This window comes from Palaemon carinicauda, chromosome 1, assembly GCF_036898095.1.
Source record: "Palaemon carinicauda isolate YSFRI2023 chromosome 1, ASM3689809v2, whole genome shotgun sequence".
Lineage (NCBI taxonomy): Eukaryota > Metazoa > Arthropoda > Malacostraca > Decapoda > Palaemonidae > Palaemon > Palaemon carinicauda.
This window is the reverse complement of record NC_090725.1, coordinates 261,732,106-261,752,002: the sequence shown is the minus strand read 5'-3', so window position 1 is coordinate 261,752,002 and position 19,897 is coordinate 261,732,106. Positions and strand designations below refer to the sequence as shown.

The 19,897-nt window shown below is 37.8% G+C and overlaps 1 protein-coding gene across 1 annotated transcript in view; it reads left to right on the top strand.

The window, feature by feature from the left end:
• The first annotated feature begins 1,910 nt into the window (after positions 1–1,910).
• Set (NAP domain-containing protein SET) overlaps positions 1,911–19,897 on the top strand; it is a 50,345-nt gene continuing 32,358 nt past the window's right edge. Inside the window, exons 1-2 of the mRNA XM_068389659.1 lie at positions 1,911–2,295; positions 17,742–17,854. Coding sequence (XP_068245760.1) covers positions 2,029–2,295; positions 17,742–17,854 — 380 coding nt within the window. The 5' untranslated portion in view covers positions 1,911–2,028. The remainder of the gene's footprint in view (positions 2,296–17,741; positions 17,855–19,897) is intronic.

The following is a 19,897-nucleotide window of genomic DNA, read 5'->3' as shown; positions in this document are numbered from 1 at the left end:
CACCGGCCAATTCTATAGACTCCTGCGTTATTATGGAATTCCTCTTAAATATGTAAATATGATTAAGTCTGTTCATGAGCAAGTGCAAAGGTAATGTTAATGAATTCATATCAAATGAATTTCCAGTGAACAGCAGAGTACTCCAAGGGAATGCGTTTTCACCTATGTTGTTTATCCTCCTCGTGGATTTTGTAATGCGTAGAACAGTCTGAAATCGTGGAGGATTGGACTGAATTGGTGATAAATTAGCAGACCTAAAGTATGCTGATGATGATGCCCTTGTTATCAGAACACCACAGGATTTACAATGCTTACTTACCAGACTGAATTAGAGTTTAGTGAAATATTGAAAAAAAAAGAAAAAAAAAAACAGACAATGGCTAGGTTAAGTAAAATTTGGAAATAAAGTCGCCTGAAATCACACATAAAAATCAGGCTATATATCAGTTTTTTTTAGATCGATGTTACTCTATGGACATGAGTAATGTTATAACAATGAAATATATCTCCAATAGACTTAGTAGATTTTAGAACAAAGTCCTCACAAGGATATTGAGAGTTAAGTGGCAGGACAGGATTAGAAATGAAATTATAAGAGATTATTTGAGTGCCATATGTGAATGAAGGCTAGATAGAGATAGTTTGGGCATGTTCTTAGCACTCCCCAAGATAGATTAGTTCACCAAACATTCAGCTCGGCTCCACAAGCACTAGAAGATTTGGAAGACCCAGGCTCACATGGCAGAGGACTATTAAACACGAAGTAGATGATGATGAATGGAGAATCACTGAATTAAAAGCTGACGAAAGAGACGACTGGCGAAATTAACCGAAGCCTACTGCGTCAATATGCGTAGGAGATGATGATGATATATACAATAGATAGACAGGAAAAGAGGACAATAGCACTTATTTTTTTGTTTATCCTGACAGGAACAGTAGAAACGTAACACCATTGTTACGCAGTCACTGGTGTTATAATAAATTCTCTTAGGATATCATCCGACCGATCCAGCTTAGTTCAGTTTTAAATTAAATATTTTTTTTTAAACGCCTTCAAGGTCGAAACCTTAAAATTGCTAGACATTCGACATACTTCTTCAATTGGCTTTATCGGTATTGATAATAAAACCAACATTAAAGTTGGTTTTATATTAGATTAATTACATATAACAATAAAGGTAATACAAATCGAATTAACCAACCCGCTGAAAAACACATGGAGTAGGTTTAGGCCTAGTTACGCAGTAAACATTAAATCGAACTTTGAAGCGACCCTGGAGCAGCGGCAAATATCTCTCACTTTATGTTTAAAGACTAAAAAGTTTTATGCTATGACCAATAATATCAGTTACTGATGAATAGTGCCGCTGTGATAATTTTTTTTGTATTTACTACAAAATAAACTGAGTCGAGTGTGTGTGTGTGTTTGTTTGTGGGTGTGAGTGATTTTGCAAGTGAAGATATGTCGGGACATTAATAATAATGATGTTACTAAACAAGAAAACTGACAACTTTATCAAATATCATATTGAATCAAAACGAGGTAACAATCCACACGAATACCATAGAAACCAGGTAAAAAATCGTACGTCATTGAGCTTTAGTTACAAAAAAAATCTGTTGCTGTTCCTCTAATGTGGCAAAGTGATGTCATCTTTTGTAATCAATGGATCGCTGCCAAACATGAGATTTACTTTAACTTTTAAATTTTCCGGTGTCAGTCTTTCGAAATGGTGAACATATTATCAATATAGTAACCCTGAAAAGTTATTATATATATTAAATTTCACATTTTAAATGCATAAGTTTTTCCCGCGCCATCCAAGGCAAGAATGAATCGCGAGTAGACTAGCGTAAAGGGGCCATTCTTGAACTCTGATTGGTGGATCGGCGGTCAGTGGTTGGGTTTGGACCAATCAGCGTCCGGAATGACTCTGGCGTCCATTTTGGCCGGGAAGAAGCATTTGTGTTTACAGTCTCGTTGTGACCTCGTGTGTGTGAGGTCGTGTCTGCAATTTTTTGAAAATGTCAGAGTGTGGAGCCTCTCCGGCTAAATTAAGAAAGTTAGATCCATCAGAGGAAGATAGAAGTGACACCCGGGGCGAATATGACCCGGAGACCCAGAAGGCCCTAGAGGAAATAGACTCGTGCCAAAATGAAATTGACCAACTCAATGAAAAAGCCAGTGAAGAAATTCTCAAAGTCGAACAGAAATATAACAAACTTAGAAAACCCAATTTCGAGAAAAGGAGTCAGATCATCAACAGAATCCCAAACTTCTGGGTGACGGCCGTATCCTTTTTATCTTAGGCATTTTATCTTGTAGCTTTAGTATTAAGGTCTAATCTAAGCCTCGTTGTTACTATAACCTAGTCTGAATCACCGCATTCCTGATAACCCAAAGCTTAAGCTTACTTAGCCGGTACCTTTATAAGCTTTAGCCTATCGGGTCAATGCAGGTTTTATATTTTGAAACCGTCTAACTATGTAATGTGTACCGGTAGAATGTGGAAGCCCTTCAACCATGTTTGTTTATACCGGCAAAGACCCATGTCATGTTTACCCAGTAAGAGCAGTGTTTCGTAGCTCAACAGGCTGGGGCAGTCTACCCAGCCTACTATTATAGGGTGTTCAGCTTTTTATATCAGTCAGATCGTCGTATTCCGGCTACGTTTCTTATTTCATAATACTAACAGTATATGGTAGGTTACTTTAATCAAGTTCGTAGGGATCCAGAGGTGGGGGGGGAGATGAGTTTGTTCCTCTGGCGTTTAACCTGGTTGATGCAGTGATTAAATTTGTTGCTTTATCGATTGGTTTTGTATATTACTTTGATTATAGTATTAAAGTTCTTATTATAAAGGGCTCAGTCTTGCTCTACATTCTTCCATGCAACTTTTCCTAGTAACTGTTTTCGTGTGAAAACTTAATTTAATCTCATTAACAATATTAATCCCATTTTATTTAAAAATTGATACCTTGAGTTTAAGGAAAATTTAGGGTAATTACTTACCCAAGTTGTAACCCAGCTAACCTGACCTAAATTGCAGTGGTCTTCAACTCAAGCTATAGCATACATTGTGAATATTTGATTATTATTGTACACAAGAATGAAATGTTTAATGGAAAAGATGATTGGGAGAAACAAGATTGTGTAAATGAAAATACTGAAAGGGTTATACAGTATTAGCATGAGACAGTTATAAATATATATACCATGTACCATAGTAACTGCCAATTGTGTGGTCAACTTGCTTCCCCATGATACATTTCAAAGTAAAATTTCAGTTTTCTACTACCTAGCCATTTTTGCATGACAAACCAATTTTTTTTTCTTATGATTGTATTCTAATGTTATTTTCCGCTAAAGTAATGTATTTCGAATACCACTACCCAACATAACCCCCAACAGCAATTGGGGAACCCCAGGTAGGAATCATGGTTTTGGTGGGATGAAATAAAAATTAAAGAATTTCTTAAGATTTTAATAGGAGAAAGCAGCCAGAAAACTAACAGGAACTAAGTTTTTCATGCAAAAATTGGAGGGTGAAACTATACTTACGGACAATGCCGCAGTTATCTCAACTTCTCAAGCACCGTTCTCTCAAGAGTTCCTTTTTCTTTCGAGCTACGCTTTCTTTCGAACACACTTAAAAATCTTTAACCTAATCCAATTTTGAAGGGGTTTACACAGGAACACCAGCTAACCTAACCTAACTTGGAAGCCGTATCCTTACTTAACCTTACTTAAAGGGGTGGGCTTAGCCCACTGTGACCCTCCACCCCATTACACAGCCATATCTTGAGCTTAGTTAACCTGAGACTTAGTCTGCAATGACTTGCCTTGATTGTCAGTTTGAATAATCCAAATCTGGTGTAAAACAAGGACCAATGGTTAGCATCTATATACTGTAGCACTTATTCATAAAACTAACCATGTAGTAATCACTTACAGATAAAATGCACTGAACATGCTTCCGCTTTAGTTTAGTCTATTTAATTTTACCGTGACACTGTCAGTAATGTTGATCTATATGCTGTACTTGAAATGCAATCATGTATGGCTTAAAACATTGCGGACACTTTATTTCTTATGGAAGTACTACATGATTATGTAGAAATTTGAAATTTCTCTCGTTATTACTTAAAAATAGTCTAATGACTTTGTCTGGGGTATATTCAGATAATCTTACTGCATTGTCTGCCATCACTGAACTACCAATTTTAGTTAATATATGATACTTTAGTTAAATTTCCTAGCGAAACTGGAATTTGGTATAGGAAATGGACGAGTGCTAGCTAGTTTGGCATTTTTCTCTTCAGTGTATATGTTTAATGGGAGCGAGGTCATAATAACTGAAGCATCAGTCGATTAAAATGTTTAGGCTAATTCTTACTCTAGTTGCATTCCTTACATTTGGGAGACTGATGGTGAGTGATTGTGAATGCGTTGGTGGCATTTGCTTTTGCCAGCTTTTCTGTTTTTTAACAACATAATCATTACCTGGGTTTTTTCACTAATTATGGGCTTCAAAATATATATGAACAAATTAGATTTTATTCTACAACAGCCATTTTTTTTTCTATACCCCGTCAGTTTCAACTTCACTACCATCACATAAAGATGTTTCCAAGAGGGAAGTACAATCTATTTTGAAATTTAGTGTAGTTTTTTTTATAATTTATTGTTATTTTATCCATGTTGGCAATTTATTATGAGGAAAATGCACTCTGTTCACTGTATAGCTATTGTTGCTCATGTGAAAGTAAAAATTAATGTATCGCTTGTCAGAACATAGGAGCAGTGACGTAATGTTAATTTGACAAGCGCATGAGCCATGTCAGAACAAAAACCTTAAAATTTAAAAAGTATTGCCGAAATAATGACCCCTTGGGCTTGCGATCGCACCTCATCATGAATCGCTTGCCAGAACAAAGGAGCAGTGAGAAAGTTGCATGTATCAAGCCTGTCTATAAAGGAAAAGGTGATATAAACAATTTAAGTTCATATAGGCCAATATCAAATCTGTCATATTTTTCAAAAATTATTGAAACTGCTGTACATAAACAAACCTGGAAACATCTGAAACAATCTAATGCCATACCCGCTGATCAATCTGCATACAGAGAAAATTACTCCACAGAAACAACAGTGTTAGCGATTAAAAATGACATAACAGAAATTATAACAAATGGCAAGTGTTGCATTCTTGTGATGCTTAATCTAAGTGCAGCATTTTATACTGTAGAACATACATATCTGATGGAAGACCTTAAAGCTGTGGGCATCGTAGAACGAGCATATGACTGGTTTGTGAGTTATCTTGAAAACCGCAAAGTTAAAGTAGTAATATCAAATGTTGAATCTGAGACAAGAAAACTAACCAAAGGGGTGCCTCAAGGCAGTGTACTAGGTCCTCTCCTGTTTGAAATTTAAACGATTGAACTGGCAAATATACTTGAAACTCACAGAGTTAAGTTTGAAATATACGCTGATGATACACAATTCTATTTCCCAATAGAATCAGTTGATGAAGCTAAAAGAAAGATACACGAAATAATGGATGACATTAAGGCTTGGATGTTAACAAATAAGCTCAAGCACAATTAAGTTAAAAGTGAATGTATTATTTTTGGAAATGAAAAAGATATAAAGAGAATCGAATGCTTCCAAAGAATTGAAATAGGTCAATCGATCATTGACCTAAAGAAATCTGTCAAAAATCTTGGAGTAATCATGGACGATAGACTGACAATGAATGAACATATAAATAATATGGTTAGAAATTGTAACTATCACATTAGAAACATAGCATTTATTAGTAAATACTTAAATGAAAAATCTATGGCCATACTCATTAATCAACACATATTTTCAAGAATTGATTACTGCAACTCGCTGTTCTATGGCTTACCAAATTGTCAGCTGAAAATTCAGAGAGTACAAAACAGCCGCTAGATTAATAAAAGGACTACACAATAGGGATAGAATTACCCCTGCACTAATTAAATTACACTGGCTGCTGGCAAAGGCGAGAATCTAATACAAGCTACTCTTACTAACGTTCAAGATACTGAACCAAAAGCTAAACAAATAACTTAGAAATATTCTTTACTTGCAATAATTTGATTATTTTTATCCTTTTCTCATGCATTTGTTTGGATAATGTATTGAGAAGTATTTTGTCTTCATACGTTTTACCTGAGAAGAATATGAATTATAACTAAAGAGATAGGTGGGAGTACTTTTCCGTACATAGTACTTTGTATGTACTGTATGCAGTCAATTCTAATTCTTGCTTTCTCTGTCATAATGCAGTACAGTATTATTGAAGTTTTATTTCAGTTGTGACTAGATTGTCAAATAATCTCCCTTATGGAACTTTAGAGGTTCAAACTTGCAGGGAATGTTTTTATGTTGAACAGATGGACATAAGTCTTCATAGTTTATGTATGGAAGATTATTTTAATGTTTCAATTAATCTTGATATATTTTTATAGTATTTATTCATTACTTCTCTTATACTGTATTGTGTTATTTCCTTCTTTCCTCACTATATTACTTTTCTTGTTGAAGCCCTTAAAAGTTGAACTGAAAGAAATGGTTGCGCAACCTCTCTGTCTGACGATATGGTCGTCTGTTAGAAAGTTTTTCGTTGTTGCCGTGTCTAGCAACATTCCAAGTTATTTTGATCAACTCTTGGCCTTGAGACAGGATGATCCCCAAATCATTTCAAAAGGCTAGGGGTCTGTCTTGATCCTTGAGCAACAGGATCAGCCAACCATCGAGATATGTCAGAATACAATTCACGTTTGAATGGGACCCAAACAAAGACTAGCGTGAACACCTGCTGAATGGTGGGTAGTCTGAAGCACAGGACATTGAACTGGTGCACCACTCTGTCAAGAGCAAAGCAGAGGTACTTCCTGCTGGTTAAATTGATGGACGTATTCTTTATATTGATAAAAAGGAAGGAGTCCTTACTCATGGTGGCACTAACTGAGCTTGCTGTCTCCATCTTGAATGGACTTTGTAGAACAAACTTGTTTAAAGGACAGAAGCCGATCACTGTTCTCCACCCTTCTGTCGACGTTGGAAGCCAGGCGCCTTTAATGTGTTCTTATTGCCAAAACTTCTGCTGTGAGCTCCAGAGCTTTCAACATCCCCAGAGAATTGTCATTAGAATTCCAGCAAGTGTCACTGCCATGTTGTCCAATGGCTCAACAGTCATCCCCCGCCCCCATTTGCAGAAGGTGGAAGAGGGTACAGTATTGCCATTCTCAGCGTCCCTTCCCCTCTTGGTTTGGCCAGAAGTGAGGTTGAAAGTGTAAGGATTCTCCCTACACTTCAAAGGTTGACTCTCTCAGCAGGCAGAGGCCCCTGGTCAGGAATAACAGTCCTAGGGGTCCTAGGTTCTGCTTGGGATTAAGTAATCTCCACTGGTTTAGCGTAGGGTCATTTGGGGCCAAGAACTGAACCAGGCTAGTACTCTTCAACACGAGAAATAGAAGTGTGACTTTTCTCCTTGACTGAGTCACTCTCTGAAGACATTAGAGAAGAATGTTAGTCTTCACCTGGGGGCGATCTTAACACGTTTTGGGACAGAACATTTCCGAGACTTATCCTCCTTTGGGAGGATGATGACACTTGGACCTAATGTCTTAATACTCAGACCATGAGTCAGAAGCAGCACAGTCCGAACGTGGTGAGGTACTGTGAGGAGTGGATCCTTCCTTCTGGAAAGATATCTTTGGTCAAGATGTCGGAGTCTGAAGCCTCAGTGGCCAAAACTTCCCTACTTTGTTTTGGGGGAACAAGGAGCTTTCTCTTTCGAAGCCTTAAGGCCAGCAGTCTTCCGAAGAAGCACGGGACTTAGGATTTCTGGAAGGAGAGTAACGTTGTTGGGAAGAGTAGCCACATGGTCTTGATCGATGGAGATTGAGAGGTAGAAAATATCCGTTTCCTCTGTGAAACACAGGGAGTGAAACTGAACTGATAACCTGCCTGATTGTGTTACTACCCATTGGGCCAGAGACCATTTATTGCCTGATTGAGGTAAGCGTGATCTGGGGAAACGTGAACGATTTCTGGGAGGTCGCAGTTAAGAGGAGTGTCCCCCAAGTTGCCCAGCCTGAATTAACCACCCTAAAGATACCTACTTTGACGGCTGCTTTTCCAGTCCTGTAATGCAGGGGAACCCCACTCTCGAGTCTAGAGGACCTCCGCTGTCGTTATATCTTGTTCGTTCAGAGTATTCAACGTTTCATATTACTTATTCCTCATTTACTGTTGAATTGTTACTGTCTTACATCTCCTAGAATAAGAAAGTCTTCAGTTTCCTCTTGAAAGCCTTAATGTCTTTGATCATTCAGATGTCTCATGGGAGCTTATTGTATAGTCTCTAGGCTGCATATTTAAAGGCTCTGGATCCTACAGTAGACATATATCTATGTTCCAGTAGTTTGAAACCATCTGTAACTATTCTCGTGTCAACACGATTTGTTAAATTTCCTAAGTTGTACTTTTGGTAAATTGTAATAGATGGAGTTGCAGTAGTCAGTCCTGGTAATAACACAGTTTATCACAATTTTCTTTATAGAATTTTCATCCAGGTACTTTTTTGTAAATGCAATATTTCTGAAATGATAACCAGCAGTTTTTACTACATTATTTATTTGGGCATTGAGAGACAAGTTATAGTCAAGAAATACACCTAGATCACGAACTTTACTAGATATTGGCACTGAGTCATTATTTATGTTCATTTAAAAATCACACAAGCTTCTCACGCTGTTTCTCTTACCCACCACCATGAATTTGGTTTTATTCTCATTTAATTTCAGTTGTTTAATTATCATCCATTCTCTAACACTATCAAGGATTTGGTTTAGAGTTTCAGTAGTGTCATCTATATTATTTATGAAAAAGTAAAATTGTGTGTCATCCGCAAACAGTTTGAATTTCACATCATGTCTTTGTAGTATTTTCGATAAACCAATAGTATAGATGCAGAATAAGATTAGGTCAAGTAAACCTCCCTTGGGTACCCCTCTGTTTAAGTGTTCGTATGATGAATAACAGTTTTCCATTTTGCAAATTTCTACCAACCAGGTAGTCTTTTAAGGATTTGATAGCTGCACTGAGATAGAGTAATATTAAAATACCACTCTTATTTTCATCCATTATTTCCAGCATATCATTTACAACAGAGCAGATAGCTGTCTCCGTAGAGTATAGTTTTCTGTTAGTAGATTGGTGGTCAGGCAAGGCTTCTATTGCTTCTAAGTGACTGGCTAGGCCGAAGGTCAAGTTAAGGTTGCTCCTCCCGTCAGGCGGGCTGTGCTTTCCTGCCACTTGGCAACCAAAATGTTTACCTTGTTATTCTAACAATAGTTTCAGCCTTGTTGGTGTCATACTACTATTAAAGATTCAGGTTTTTATAGCTAGGGAAAGTACATATTATAGTACTTTAAATATCTGATGTTTTTATACAGGGGTGTCCTAACTCTAGTAGCAAATGGCAAGGTCTTACTTTGCTTTCTTAATTATTACAAAGCTCTTTAATTTTAAAGTGACCCTGATATGTTCATTATTTTTCAATTAGTATCTAAAGTTTAACTTTTCTAAATATGTACAGTAAGTTATGTTTTTAGGGTAGATATCAATAATTATTTTGACTTTGGAGTATGAACGTCCTGAAAATCAAGGAGTTCCTGATATTGACATGTGGGAGAAATGTTGCCCTTTTATGAGTTACACTATGTTTAAAAGACAACTGGCTTTTCCACATCAACCTAACCCATTTTTATTTAGCATTCATATGCACCTAGATAATTGGTGTTATATAATTTAGTTTTATTCCTATGGAGATACAAACTTCTGAGTAATTTATATGTTATTACTAATCAGGGTTTCTACAACCGGCACATCAGAATGTTGGTTGATTGCTCCATGCTTTGTGCTGGGTAAACACAGCACATGCACAAGGAGTAATCGGGAAGGTGCTCACCGATTATCCTCACAACATTGGTGGTTGGGAAGTGAATACTGTAGTTTGTTCTCTCATTCCCTTTCTATGATCGAGCCTTTTGCATCCATCTCATTTACCCTTTTAGTGTTTAGCTCTCTTGACTTGTATTTTTTTCAATCCACGATCATTTGAGTGACTATTTATTAACTGTGAGTTACTAGTGGCTTAAATTATGTCACCACGGACAGGATGGTGAGCATAGAATGATCATTTACATGGGATTTCCCTTCCCATATCTTGAAAGGTGAAAGTAGGAACGAACCCTTTTTCCCTACGCCTGCAATGGTACTCCAGTCTGACTTAAGAGTCAACCTGACTAAGAGGCAGAGACGAAGCAGAAGCTTTTCAGTTGATAAATCGTTAGCATGTAATTTACTGAATCTGTGAAAAGTACTGTACATCATTCTGCTGAACAGGTTGAACAGGAAAGAAGTATCTTCAGGCCTATATCCACCTCATCTTGCCTTAATGTGCTTACGGCTGGAGAATGGAAGGACGTTTGAGACAAATTAGTCACTCTTTATATCCTTGACAGCTGGATTAATGCTAAACCAATGGGGGCACTCGCTGTGAGCGCTAGCACCGACCAAACAGAAGTCAACCCTCTCGGAACCTTAATGTCGATTTTAGAGACGCCGCAAGCTATAAGGATTAGGAACCTCGTCCTTCGCTGGATGACGCAGGCATGGTCCATGCTATGGGCGTTCTATGTGGGAGAATTTTCGTAACTCTCGCCTCGTAAACCGTATTCAGAGACTTCAATTCTCTTGCCTCACACTCACTTGCTAGAGGCAAGGGTTCTTTAACGGGAGTTAACTTGATTATTGTTAAAACAGCAACAACCAAATTATGACTATCATAATTGACACTCTGGAGAATCTGTGTGTGTGTACTAGCCCTGATGTACCCCCTTGAAGTCCTGATGCCAGGTTTAGAAGTCTTGCACTTCATTAAGATTTTGAGTCTCATCTGTCATTTGGATGGATTGGAGTAGCCTCTTTGTTGGCAAACCACTAACAGACAGTATGCTATTGATTCTTTTGTATGACAGTCTCAAAGCCCCAGACACAAGTGCAATGTGGGGCTTTCAAACCAGACCAGATATACGTTCTACTTTCTTAATACATATGTTAGCGTCAATGGCTCCTACTATTGATAAATGCGTACCCGTACTTATTTGAAGATTTGTCATGAGCAGGATCAAAAGCCCTAGAATTCCTTTTACTTCAGACCCTTCCTCATACTCAAATCAATCAATCAATCGATCAATCTTCCTCAATGGGAGAACTGTCTTGAAAAGAAGTTATGCAATCTTGGCCAGATGCTTGAAACAATTTCCCTTGGAGGGGTGTCAAGTCAGAGGCATCCAATGGTTCAAACTGCCCAGGTCAAGAGATCGAGGTCTTCTCCCCCTGAAGGCAAAAAACCAAAGATTCAATAGCTCCTACGAATGTTAGTGTGCCTGGACTTACCACATGTAGGGAATGGATGTTATAGTCCGGAAGGAAGTACTGTAATGAAATCAGTCGAGGTCCACTCTCTTAACATTGAAGATAACATGTTCAGGATATGGGCCACTCATTTTTTCCCTTTCCCTAACATGGTTAGTCTACAGTAGTTACGCCTCCTCCACTATGTAGGTGTCGAGGTGGGTATCTATGGCCTTTTCAGCCCTGGTATTAGGTGTTCTCTTCCTTAAGAGTATTCTAATTCCAGCTGCGGGCAGGGGAAGAACCTGGTGCAAATTCTCCAGATGAAGGTTGCTGGCCGGTATGTCAATATATAGGGGTATAAGAAGAAAGACACAAAATCCTCAAAATAATTCAAAGCTTCGTATGTCAATGGAGAATGCGTATCCAAGATGTTTTGTCAAAATTCTTCTTACTTTCATAGTTACAGGGTAATTAGTAAAAGTAACTCACTAAACCAAAAATATTGTTCCCTCCAAGAAAATGCAGTATTTCTTCTGTTATCATAAATTTTGTTTATATTACATTATAGTATAATACAGATTGTGAGCAATAGCATCTGTATAGATTCCATGAGTCACAAAACGAAGTATTACATGGTAATTTCTACACCCTTCAGTGCTACCACTAACCTCAGAGGGAGTACATGTTTGAGTTTGGCCTCTGCCATTCAATTGTTTTTACATCTGTTATTCTCATTCTCGGCAAGAATTTCATCATGCCGAAAAAGAAAAGACAACTCCAACATCTCGCTAACATAAGGAAGAAGAAAATTTGCTCTAATAAGAGTTCAGAAGTGGGTAATATTGGCGATAATTAGCGGAGTTACTGAAGGAGAGAGATGATGAAGGAGCGAAACCTAAAGAAGCAAGATATTGAGCAAAGGGATCTTTATTTATGATTAAATTATGATAAATAAATTTGTTTTGATTTATTAATATCCAAAAGGGAACATAAAATTCATAATAATCATGATTTATTAGTATTCTCTTTGTAAAAATACAAAGAAAAGCTTTGAACGCTCGTATCTCAAAACTGTACTTATTGACCTTCAAATTCTATCTTCTCCCTTAGTTTTAAAGGTATAGCATTGGAATTTGGTATATAACTTAGAAAGACATTATAAAACAATCAAATATCCCCCCCCTTTTTTTTTTTTCTTAATTTCTATCCCTGATTTTTAGGGTTTATTTTTTTATCGTAATGAAAAAATTCATATCTAGCAAAATAAAACTTTACATTTTATTGGAGGTCTACATCATGTCTATATAGGGCAGTAATTCTAGGTCTTAATAGTAATTATCAAGGGAGGCGATAGAATTTGAAAAACACTAACTTTCAGGATAAATCGCCTTGGGAGTTGGAAAACCGAAGGTCAGAACCAAAAATCCTATGCAATTTGGGGATGTCCTAAATCACCTTATTAAGTGGTATGAATGTCAAAGTCCTTTCCTTAAAATAACGCCAATAGCCTGCCGGGCTCATTGGACCAGACTTATAATAGCAGGGGAGATTTCCTTGGATCTTCTCCCCCTTCTTTTTGATTTTTTAATTGGCATAGCAATTAGTCGTTCATCATAATGTTGGTTACTCGAAATGAGGTACCAACCGCAAATCCTTACCAGGTGAACCTCAAGGAAGATCTGCCTTTCGAGAAGAAAGCTACAGTTTCTAGCCCATACCCCTGTCGGGACTCGGGATCATGACAGGAAGATTAGGCTATGAAATATGGGCCCCCTCTTCCCATAACTTAGGGAAGGGAGCGAGCCCCAACCAGTGACGGCTAGATGTGTGATCATAAACTGGCACTTTTCTGTTTTAGAAAGAAGCATGACCAGACTTTAGATGACTGAACCCTTTCTCCGAGACAAGGTAACCTGTCCTTAGAAGGAAGGACTGCTCTAGTATCAGTGTTGTTTAGTGTCAGAATACGATGAGTGCACAGAACCCCTCCCCTGTCCTTGGGGGCACATGACACCTTGAGAATATACCCACTCAAAAGTCGAAACTTGCCCTCCTGTTTTTTTTTTTTTCCGGCCATTGGTTAAACAGGACTTTGGTACTTCCTTCCTAGTCAAGAAAGGCTACAAGCCTCTGAAGAGAAGATAGGTATCACTTAAGGATAAGGACCTTATGAGCAGTTGATTGCCTCTACCCCTGTCAGAAAGAAAGACTAGGAGGTTTACGAAGAGGCCCAGTTCAGTTATTCTCCCTGAAGAGTCAAGACATCACCGAGTAGAAGCGGTCATGATTACGTATGATTACTAACCAGGTATAACCAGGGAAGATGTTCCCTCTATACCTCCTAATGAAGCTTGGTTTTAAATGTTTTAACCGCCATGAATCATTTAACTTTGCCAAATTGCTTGTTAGCATTATTTTCAGCCAGTACTTTAGTAATGGCTAACGTCCTCCTCCCTTACCTCAGGAAAATAAGACCAAGAGACACAAGGGAGTCGGATAAACATCTCAACTTATTACAATTAAAAACGATCCCTTTTAGACCAGTCTCAATGAGCTTGCTGGACATGTCACATAGAATCCTAACTAACGTCTTCCTTGGGAAGAGTTAGTCAACAAACGAGGGCCGTCCAGGTCAAAGAGAACTCTTACATCATGGCAGGCATTCCAAGACCATGGCACCTTGGCTAAGAACTGCTTGACAATGTTGAAAAACAGTTCCTATAGCTTTCATGAAGGTTCAGATTTAGTTATAGGTCTTGAAGCAGGTTCTGGTCTGAGATACTAGAATTCCCGCCCCGAAAGAACTATCAATGTCCTTGTTACCAAGGCTTCTAGTGGATGAAATGGTCTCATGGGTGTCATCCCTCTCTCTCTACTATTGAGTAGGGATAAAGGGTTTTGCAGTATCTCCTAAGATTATCCTTGCAATCCCGGTCAGTAGGATCTAACTACCCTTTGCTCTGACTTTTTTTTTATCCTCCAGTTAAGTAAACAAGCCTGCTTGCTGGGTCTCATTCCCCCAGAACCCCAATGCAGAAATGCTATATTTTCAGGGGTGATCATATTCTTTTACAATAAGAACCGGATCAGGGGAATTTTTGCTTGAACTTTTCTCGAGCTTGCCTCTAAAATGTCCGTGAGTGAACCAATTGCTCCGACACTGACTTTTTCACGAATATGTCTCTCAAGAAGTCCGGGGACGAACAGTGTTCCATCATCCCTGCCCATCGATACTAAGGATGTTTTCCTGTGGCCACCCTTGGATCAGAAGTAAAGTTTTTCCTGATCGTTGGCTAGGGCCCAACATGAAGTGTTCAATGAACAATCCAGAATCAGGCTGGAAAAGGTCTTGGGTTGACTCTTTCACGATATTGTCTCGTAAAGAGGTTCCTGATCATATGAACAACTAGTTATTCTGTTCTGTAGAGTAGTGCAAGTTTCTGATAGAGCAGATAGCTGGGATATATTGCTTCCCCCTTCAAGAGCGCTGGCCATTCTGGAAGAAGGTGGTCAGTGACACTTCCTTTCTCCCAGTATAAAGAATAGAAGAATGGCCATTCTGGAAGAAGGTGGTCGGTGACACTTCCTTTCTCCCAGTATAAAGAATAGAAGAACCTAAACATCCTCAGGGGAAGCATCACTAAGGAAAACCCCCCTCCCCCCTTTGAAATATGATTTAGATGGGCTTGCCTCAGCCGTAGTGTTCCACAAAACCACTTGATTTTACTAGTATCCAAAACCATGTTTGTGAGCTTTGGAACACTTATAGAATGTATTCAGGAGCACCGTCTCTTTTTGATAGAGAAAAACTATGAGCCTATTTATCCTCAAGGGACCCACCGTGAGCATGTAATACATGTGGGTTTACCGCAACCTCAGCGTTCTGCGAAATCCACACATTAATAGAAGTCCTTAAATTGGTGTATAGAAATGGTGACAGCACTATTATGATCTTGCTGACAGTTCTCACAGGACGTGCCAGTTCCAGCCCCAGGCCTCATTACTGTACTCCTACATTCTTGGCTAGAAAGATCATCAAGGCAGATAAAGTTCTTCATTGGACTGAACCCTGTCCTTGGGTTTTTCACCCCAATGCAAGTAAGTGTGCCTCAATTTTTTAAGTATTTATTGATATACCAAAATATTTCCATCGGGTTTATTATGTAACAATTGATGTTCATTTCACTTCATGCCTGGCAAAGACTGCCTTTTGGGAACTGGTGGAGCAACCTTGTCTCATTATGAGCTGGCTACTTCATTTCCTGGGGGGTTCTCTTAGATCATTTACTATTGTTGTTATTAGTAACTGTATCAGAGAAGGTTTTTTTTCTATCTTTAGAATCAGAAGTTTGGCCTTGCCTCTTTATGAGCCGGCTACACTACCCTCATTGATTCTTGTTGATATCTTGCTATTACTTATGGTAATTAGATTTCCCAGAGGGGAAGGGTTTACCTCTTCACTTCACGGACACTTCCTCCCTCCTATGGAAGACCCCATATAGCTGACTCGGAAGTTTGTATCCGCGTAGGAATAAGCTACAAATTTTATATAATTTGTATTTACCAAAGGTCCCACCTTAACCACTTCGCAAGTTTTTGACCAGGTGATTGTTTTGAGGAGACGTGGTGAGCAACCTCCTGCTTGGTTCTTGCGCATGCGCTTTGTTTACTCGGCACGAAGTGTGACAACCAAAATTTTGATTGGCCGGTCATAGAAAACATGATTAGTAGTAAACTTATATGAATGACCCAGGTTTGTAGTTCTAAGAAAAATACAAATTATATAATGGTAGTTTTCTCTTATTTTTGAATTGTATACAGTATACAGGTATTTATATATAGCTGAATGTGGTTATGGTACTCGATACAGTATTACCTAAGATTGTTTGCACAAGTTAAATTTTTTTTGTATTAATTATAACAACTGCCTAGGACCACAATTAACATAGAGATTTTTTTTTATTATTTTTTGAATTTTATTAAACCCCTTAGCACTGAACCATTATGATTGATTGAGTTTTTAGCTTAGTAGGTAGGGTTTCACAACTCCGGTTTCATTTAACCTTGTGTTTAATACTGATTTCTATGATTTTAGTATTTTTCCTCAATTACTACATAATTTTATGGAGATTTTCTAGCCATCCGTTGTTAATTTGCTTATGTTATTCCAAGAGATTTTTACATAGGAAGTGATATAACTAGATATAAATGATTTAAGTTCTTGTACAATTATGTACAAATTTCTCGTGTTCCTGTTGTCTTGTGTTGAAATTTTGCTCTCAAGTTTCATTGTTTTATTCATGTCGATATGAAAAAAAAATTAGTTCCTTTTTGAAAGTATATGTTTATTATATAATTTTCTTATACATGAATGTTGTAGGACATGATTAGTTTACATTTCATGTTCTTCAGATCTATTTTATACTGTGGTCTACAGTTATTTAAAAGACTTTAATTGCCTTTTAAAATACATTTCCTTAAATCCTCTATAGGTAATAATGGAGATGTTCATGTTTTTGTAACTACAGTTTCTGACAAATTTTATACAAGTGTAATTTTGTTGTAAGTGTTGAAGGCATTATCTGCAAAGGATGACAGTAGTGGTGTTTGAAGTAGAAGTATTTGTGATTGTTGAAAGGTTTAATAATGATTTCATCATCTTATTAGAGAATTTGATATATCCTGCAAGATTTCATAAATCAATGAGTGTATTTTTTTCAGTGGAAGATTTTTGAATGTTAAAGAAAAATTTAAACAAATATGGTAATGTTTGTGTGGTGTTTTGGCCCATCATGATTTAAGAGGTGTTTTTCAACATTCTTATCATCATAGGTACCAGTCAATTATTTTTCTTTCTACAAAAAAAAAAAGTGGCCTAAAGGGAGGGGGATAAATACATATTTGGAAGAGCTACTTACGACAACACTGTAGGTGTAACATACTGTATTACCATACAATATTGTCTCCAGTGTATTTGAATAGTGATTGTTTAAGTATTGTTCAATTATTTTTGGAATGAAAATCATTTTGGTGTTTTGCCTGTTAGGACTTTACCAGTTTCTCCTGTTTTATCTTTATATCATCTCTTGGAGTTTGGAACAAAGGGTCATACTGATTAAGGAAAAGGTTCTTTGAATTTTTTGAAACGAGTCAAATCTTTTCCTTCTTAAAAGAAATAGCACAGTAATTTTGTGTAAGTATCAAAATGAGTTTAACTTTAAATTGTTTTTATTTGTACCTTGGCAAGTTGATGTTTTCCTTAACTGCTGTTTAGTTCGTCAATCACCCACAAATATCTGCCATCCTAGAGGAGGAAGAGGAAGAATGCTTACACTACCTAACTAAGTTAGATGTAGAAGAATTTGATGATATCAAATCAGGTTACAGGTATGTTAGTTATTGCTTTCCTTCCAAGTACCATATATATAGTTCAATAGATGAATTGTCTGGGTTACCTTTCCCATTAGTACTTTTTGTTGCACAATTAAATAGTATTTTAATAGTCTTCCTCATTATCCATATACAGTACTTGATTCAGGATGAAGCTTACTACAAATAAGCAGTGGAAGGTTTTCCAGAATTTTAAAACTAGCCTTTTGATCATTAACTATACCTCTGATCCAGCAATGGTTGGTAATTAAACCATGTTTATTTTTTAATTCATAAATCTTGTGCAGTACATAATGCCTTACGATTCTAAATTAATTGGTTCCGGAGTGGATTTCTTACTGTAATTTTTTCAATATTAAACTTACCCGATAATCATGTAGCTGTCAACTCTGTTGCCCGACAGAATTCTATGGAGGGATACGCCAGCTATCACAATACTAGAAGGGGGTGTTCTTACCAGCGCCACCTGTGGCCAGGTACTCAAGTACTTCTTGTTGACACCTCCTCAATTATTCCTCTGTCGTGCTTCTGACAAGACGTTCTGGGATACGCTTATGTTCTTGGAGTATTTTCACGACTTTGGTGAAGTATTTCTCTTTGATTTCGGCTGTCGCTTTACTGGAAACTTCTATTTTAGCTTAGTTAGCTTTTGGAATTAATTTGATTATTTTTGGTGACGAAGAGAGTATGAACTCTCGTTCACCTTTCAATGGCCGACCCTTCCCTTAGACGGAAGTGTTGGTGTCTAAGAGAGTATAGACTCTCTTTCTTAATTTTGCTTAACAAAAGTTATAGATTTATTTTATATCTCTCCGCCTCTTATAGGCCTCTTCGATTAACTTCCTTTTATTATAAACTTATTAAAATTAATTTTTATATTTGTTTATATTCGACCTTCCTAATAGTAGGCGGTCTTTTCTTGGTACCGAAGTTAATTATCGTGAGCCCGTCATTTCGGTTTTACCTGTTAACATATTATGCTATTTTAAGGTCTTTGAAAGAATTTCTTTGATAGTCTCGTACTTTTTCAAAGTTGAACTAACGTTTTGTTTGTCTCGGCAGTTGTTGACGTTCAGAACGTTTCAACTTGCACTCTATCGTTACGATAGAGAAAGAATGTTCACGGTTTCACATTGCAGTAAGAGTAACCGTGTCTAGCGTTTTGTTCATTCTTTCTTAACTTAATGGTTTTGATCCTAATAAGGAACTTTTCTTTTTGGGAAATATTTCAGTTTTTTCCTTTAACAATAATATGTTTTAACGATATATATGATTGGGCTCTTCTCTCAGGTTCTAAGTCAAGAGAGAGAGAGAGAGAGAGATAGAGACGGAGGGAGAAAGAGGATAAACGTTTCCCTCAAGCCTGCCAGGCGTACGAGTAACGTCGTTATCGTTTTGCTCTTATCCCTAGTCTCTTTAGGGGAAGAAACTAAACGTTTCTAGAGTGATCTAGTGTTTAGTCTCTTTCCAGCCACTGAATTTTCTTTCATTAGATTTTTCTGTTACATTGTAATTCTGTTTTCGCAATTACTAACTTTTGAGAAGGATAGAATTGCGTGTTTCAGGTACAAACCACTTAAAGTTTCGAGTTCAGTGAAATAAGTGCAAACAGAAATCAAAGTGATAAGTGATTAGCGCAAAGTATGTCAGTGTTATGCGTGAGGGTACTTTTGTGCGCGCCAGTCGTCCTCCCAGTCCGGGACCTCTTGCAAGCTCCCAAGCCCAGGGGAGAAGCAATGTCGAAGGGCATAAGGGTTCGGCAGGCCTTGATCGGCGCACAGAAGTATCCTCGGTGGTTGTGGGCGTGTCTTACCGAGACCGTCACTCCCACCCGCAGACGATTGAGCCCTTATTTTGCTCGTCTGCAGAAGAGTTTTAGAGGAGAAAATAAAGGCAGAGTTACGCTGGTCTCAGGTCTCAAGACCTCTTAAACGTAAAGTCCAGACCTATGCCAGACGTACGAAGTAAAGTTCAACAACCCGGCTGCACCCGTTCAGCCTGTGCTGCACCCGCCTGCACTCGCTGCACCCAGTCGCAACA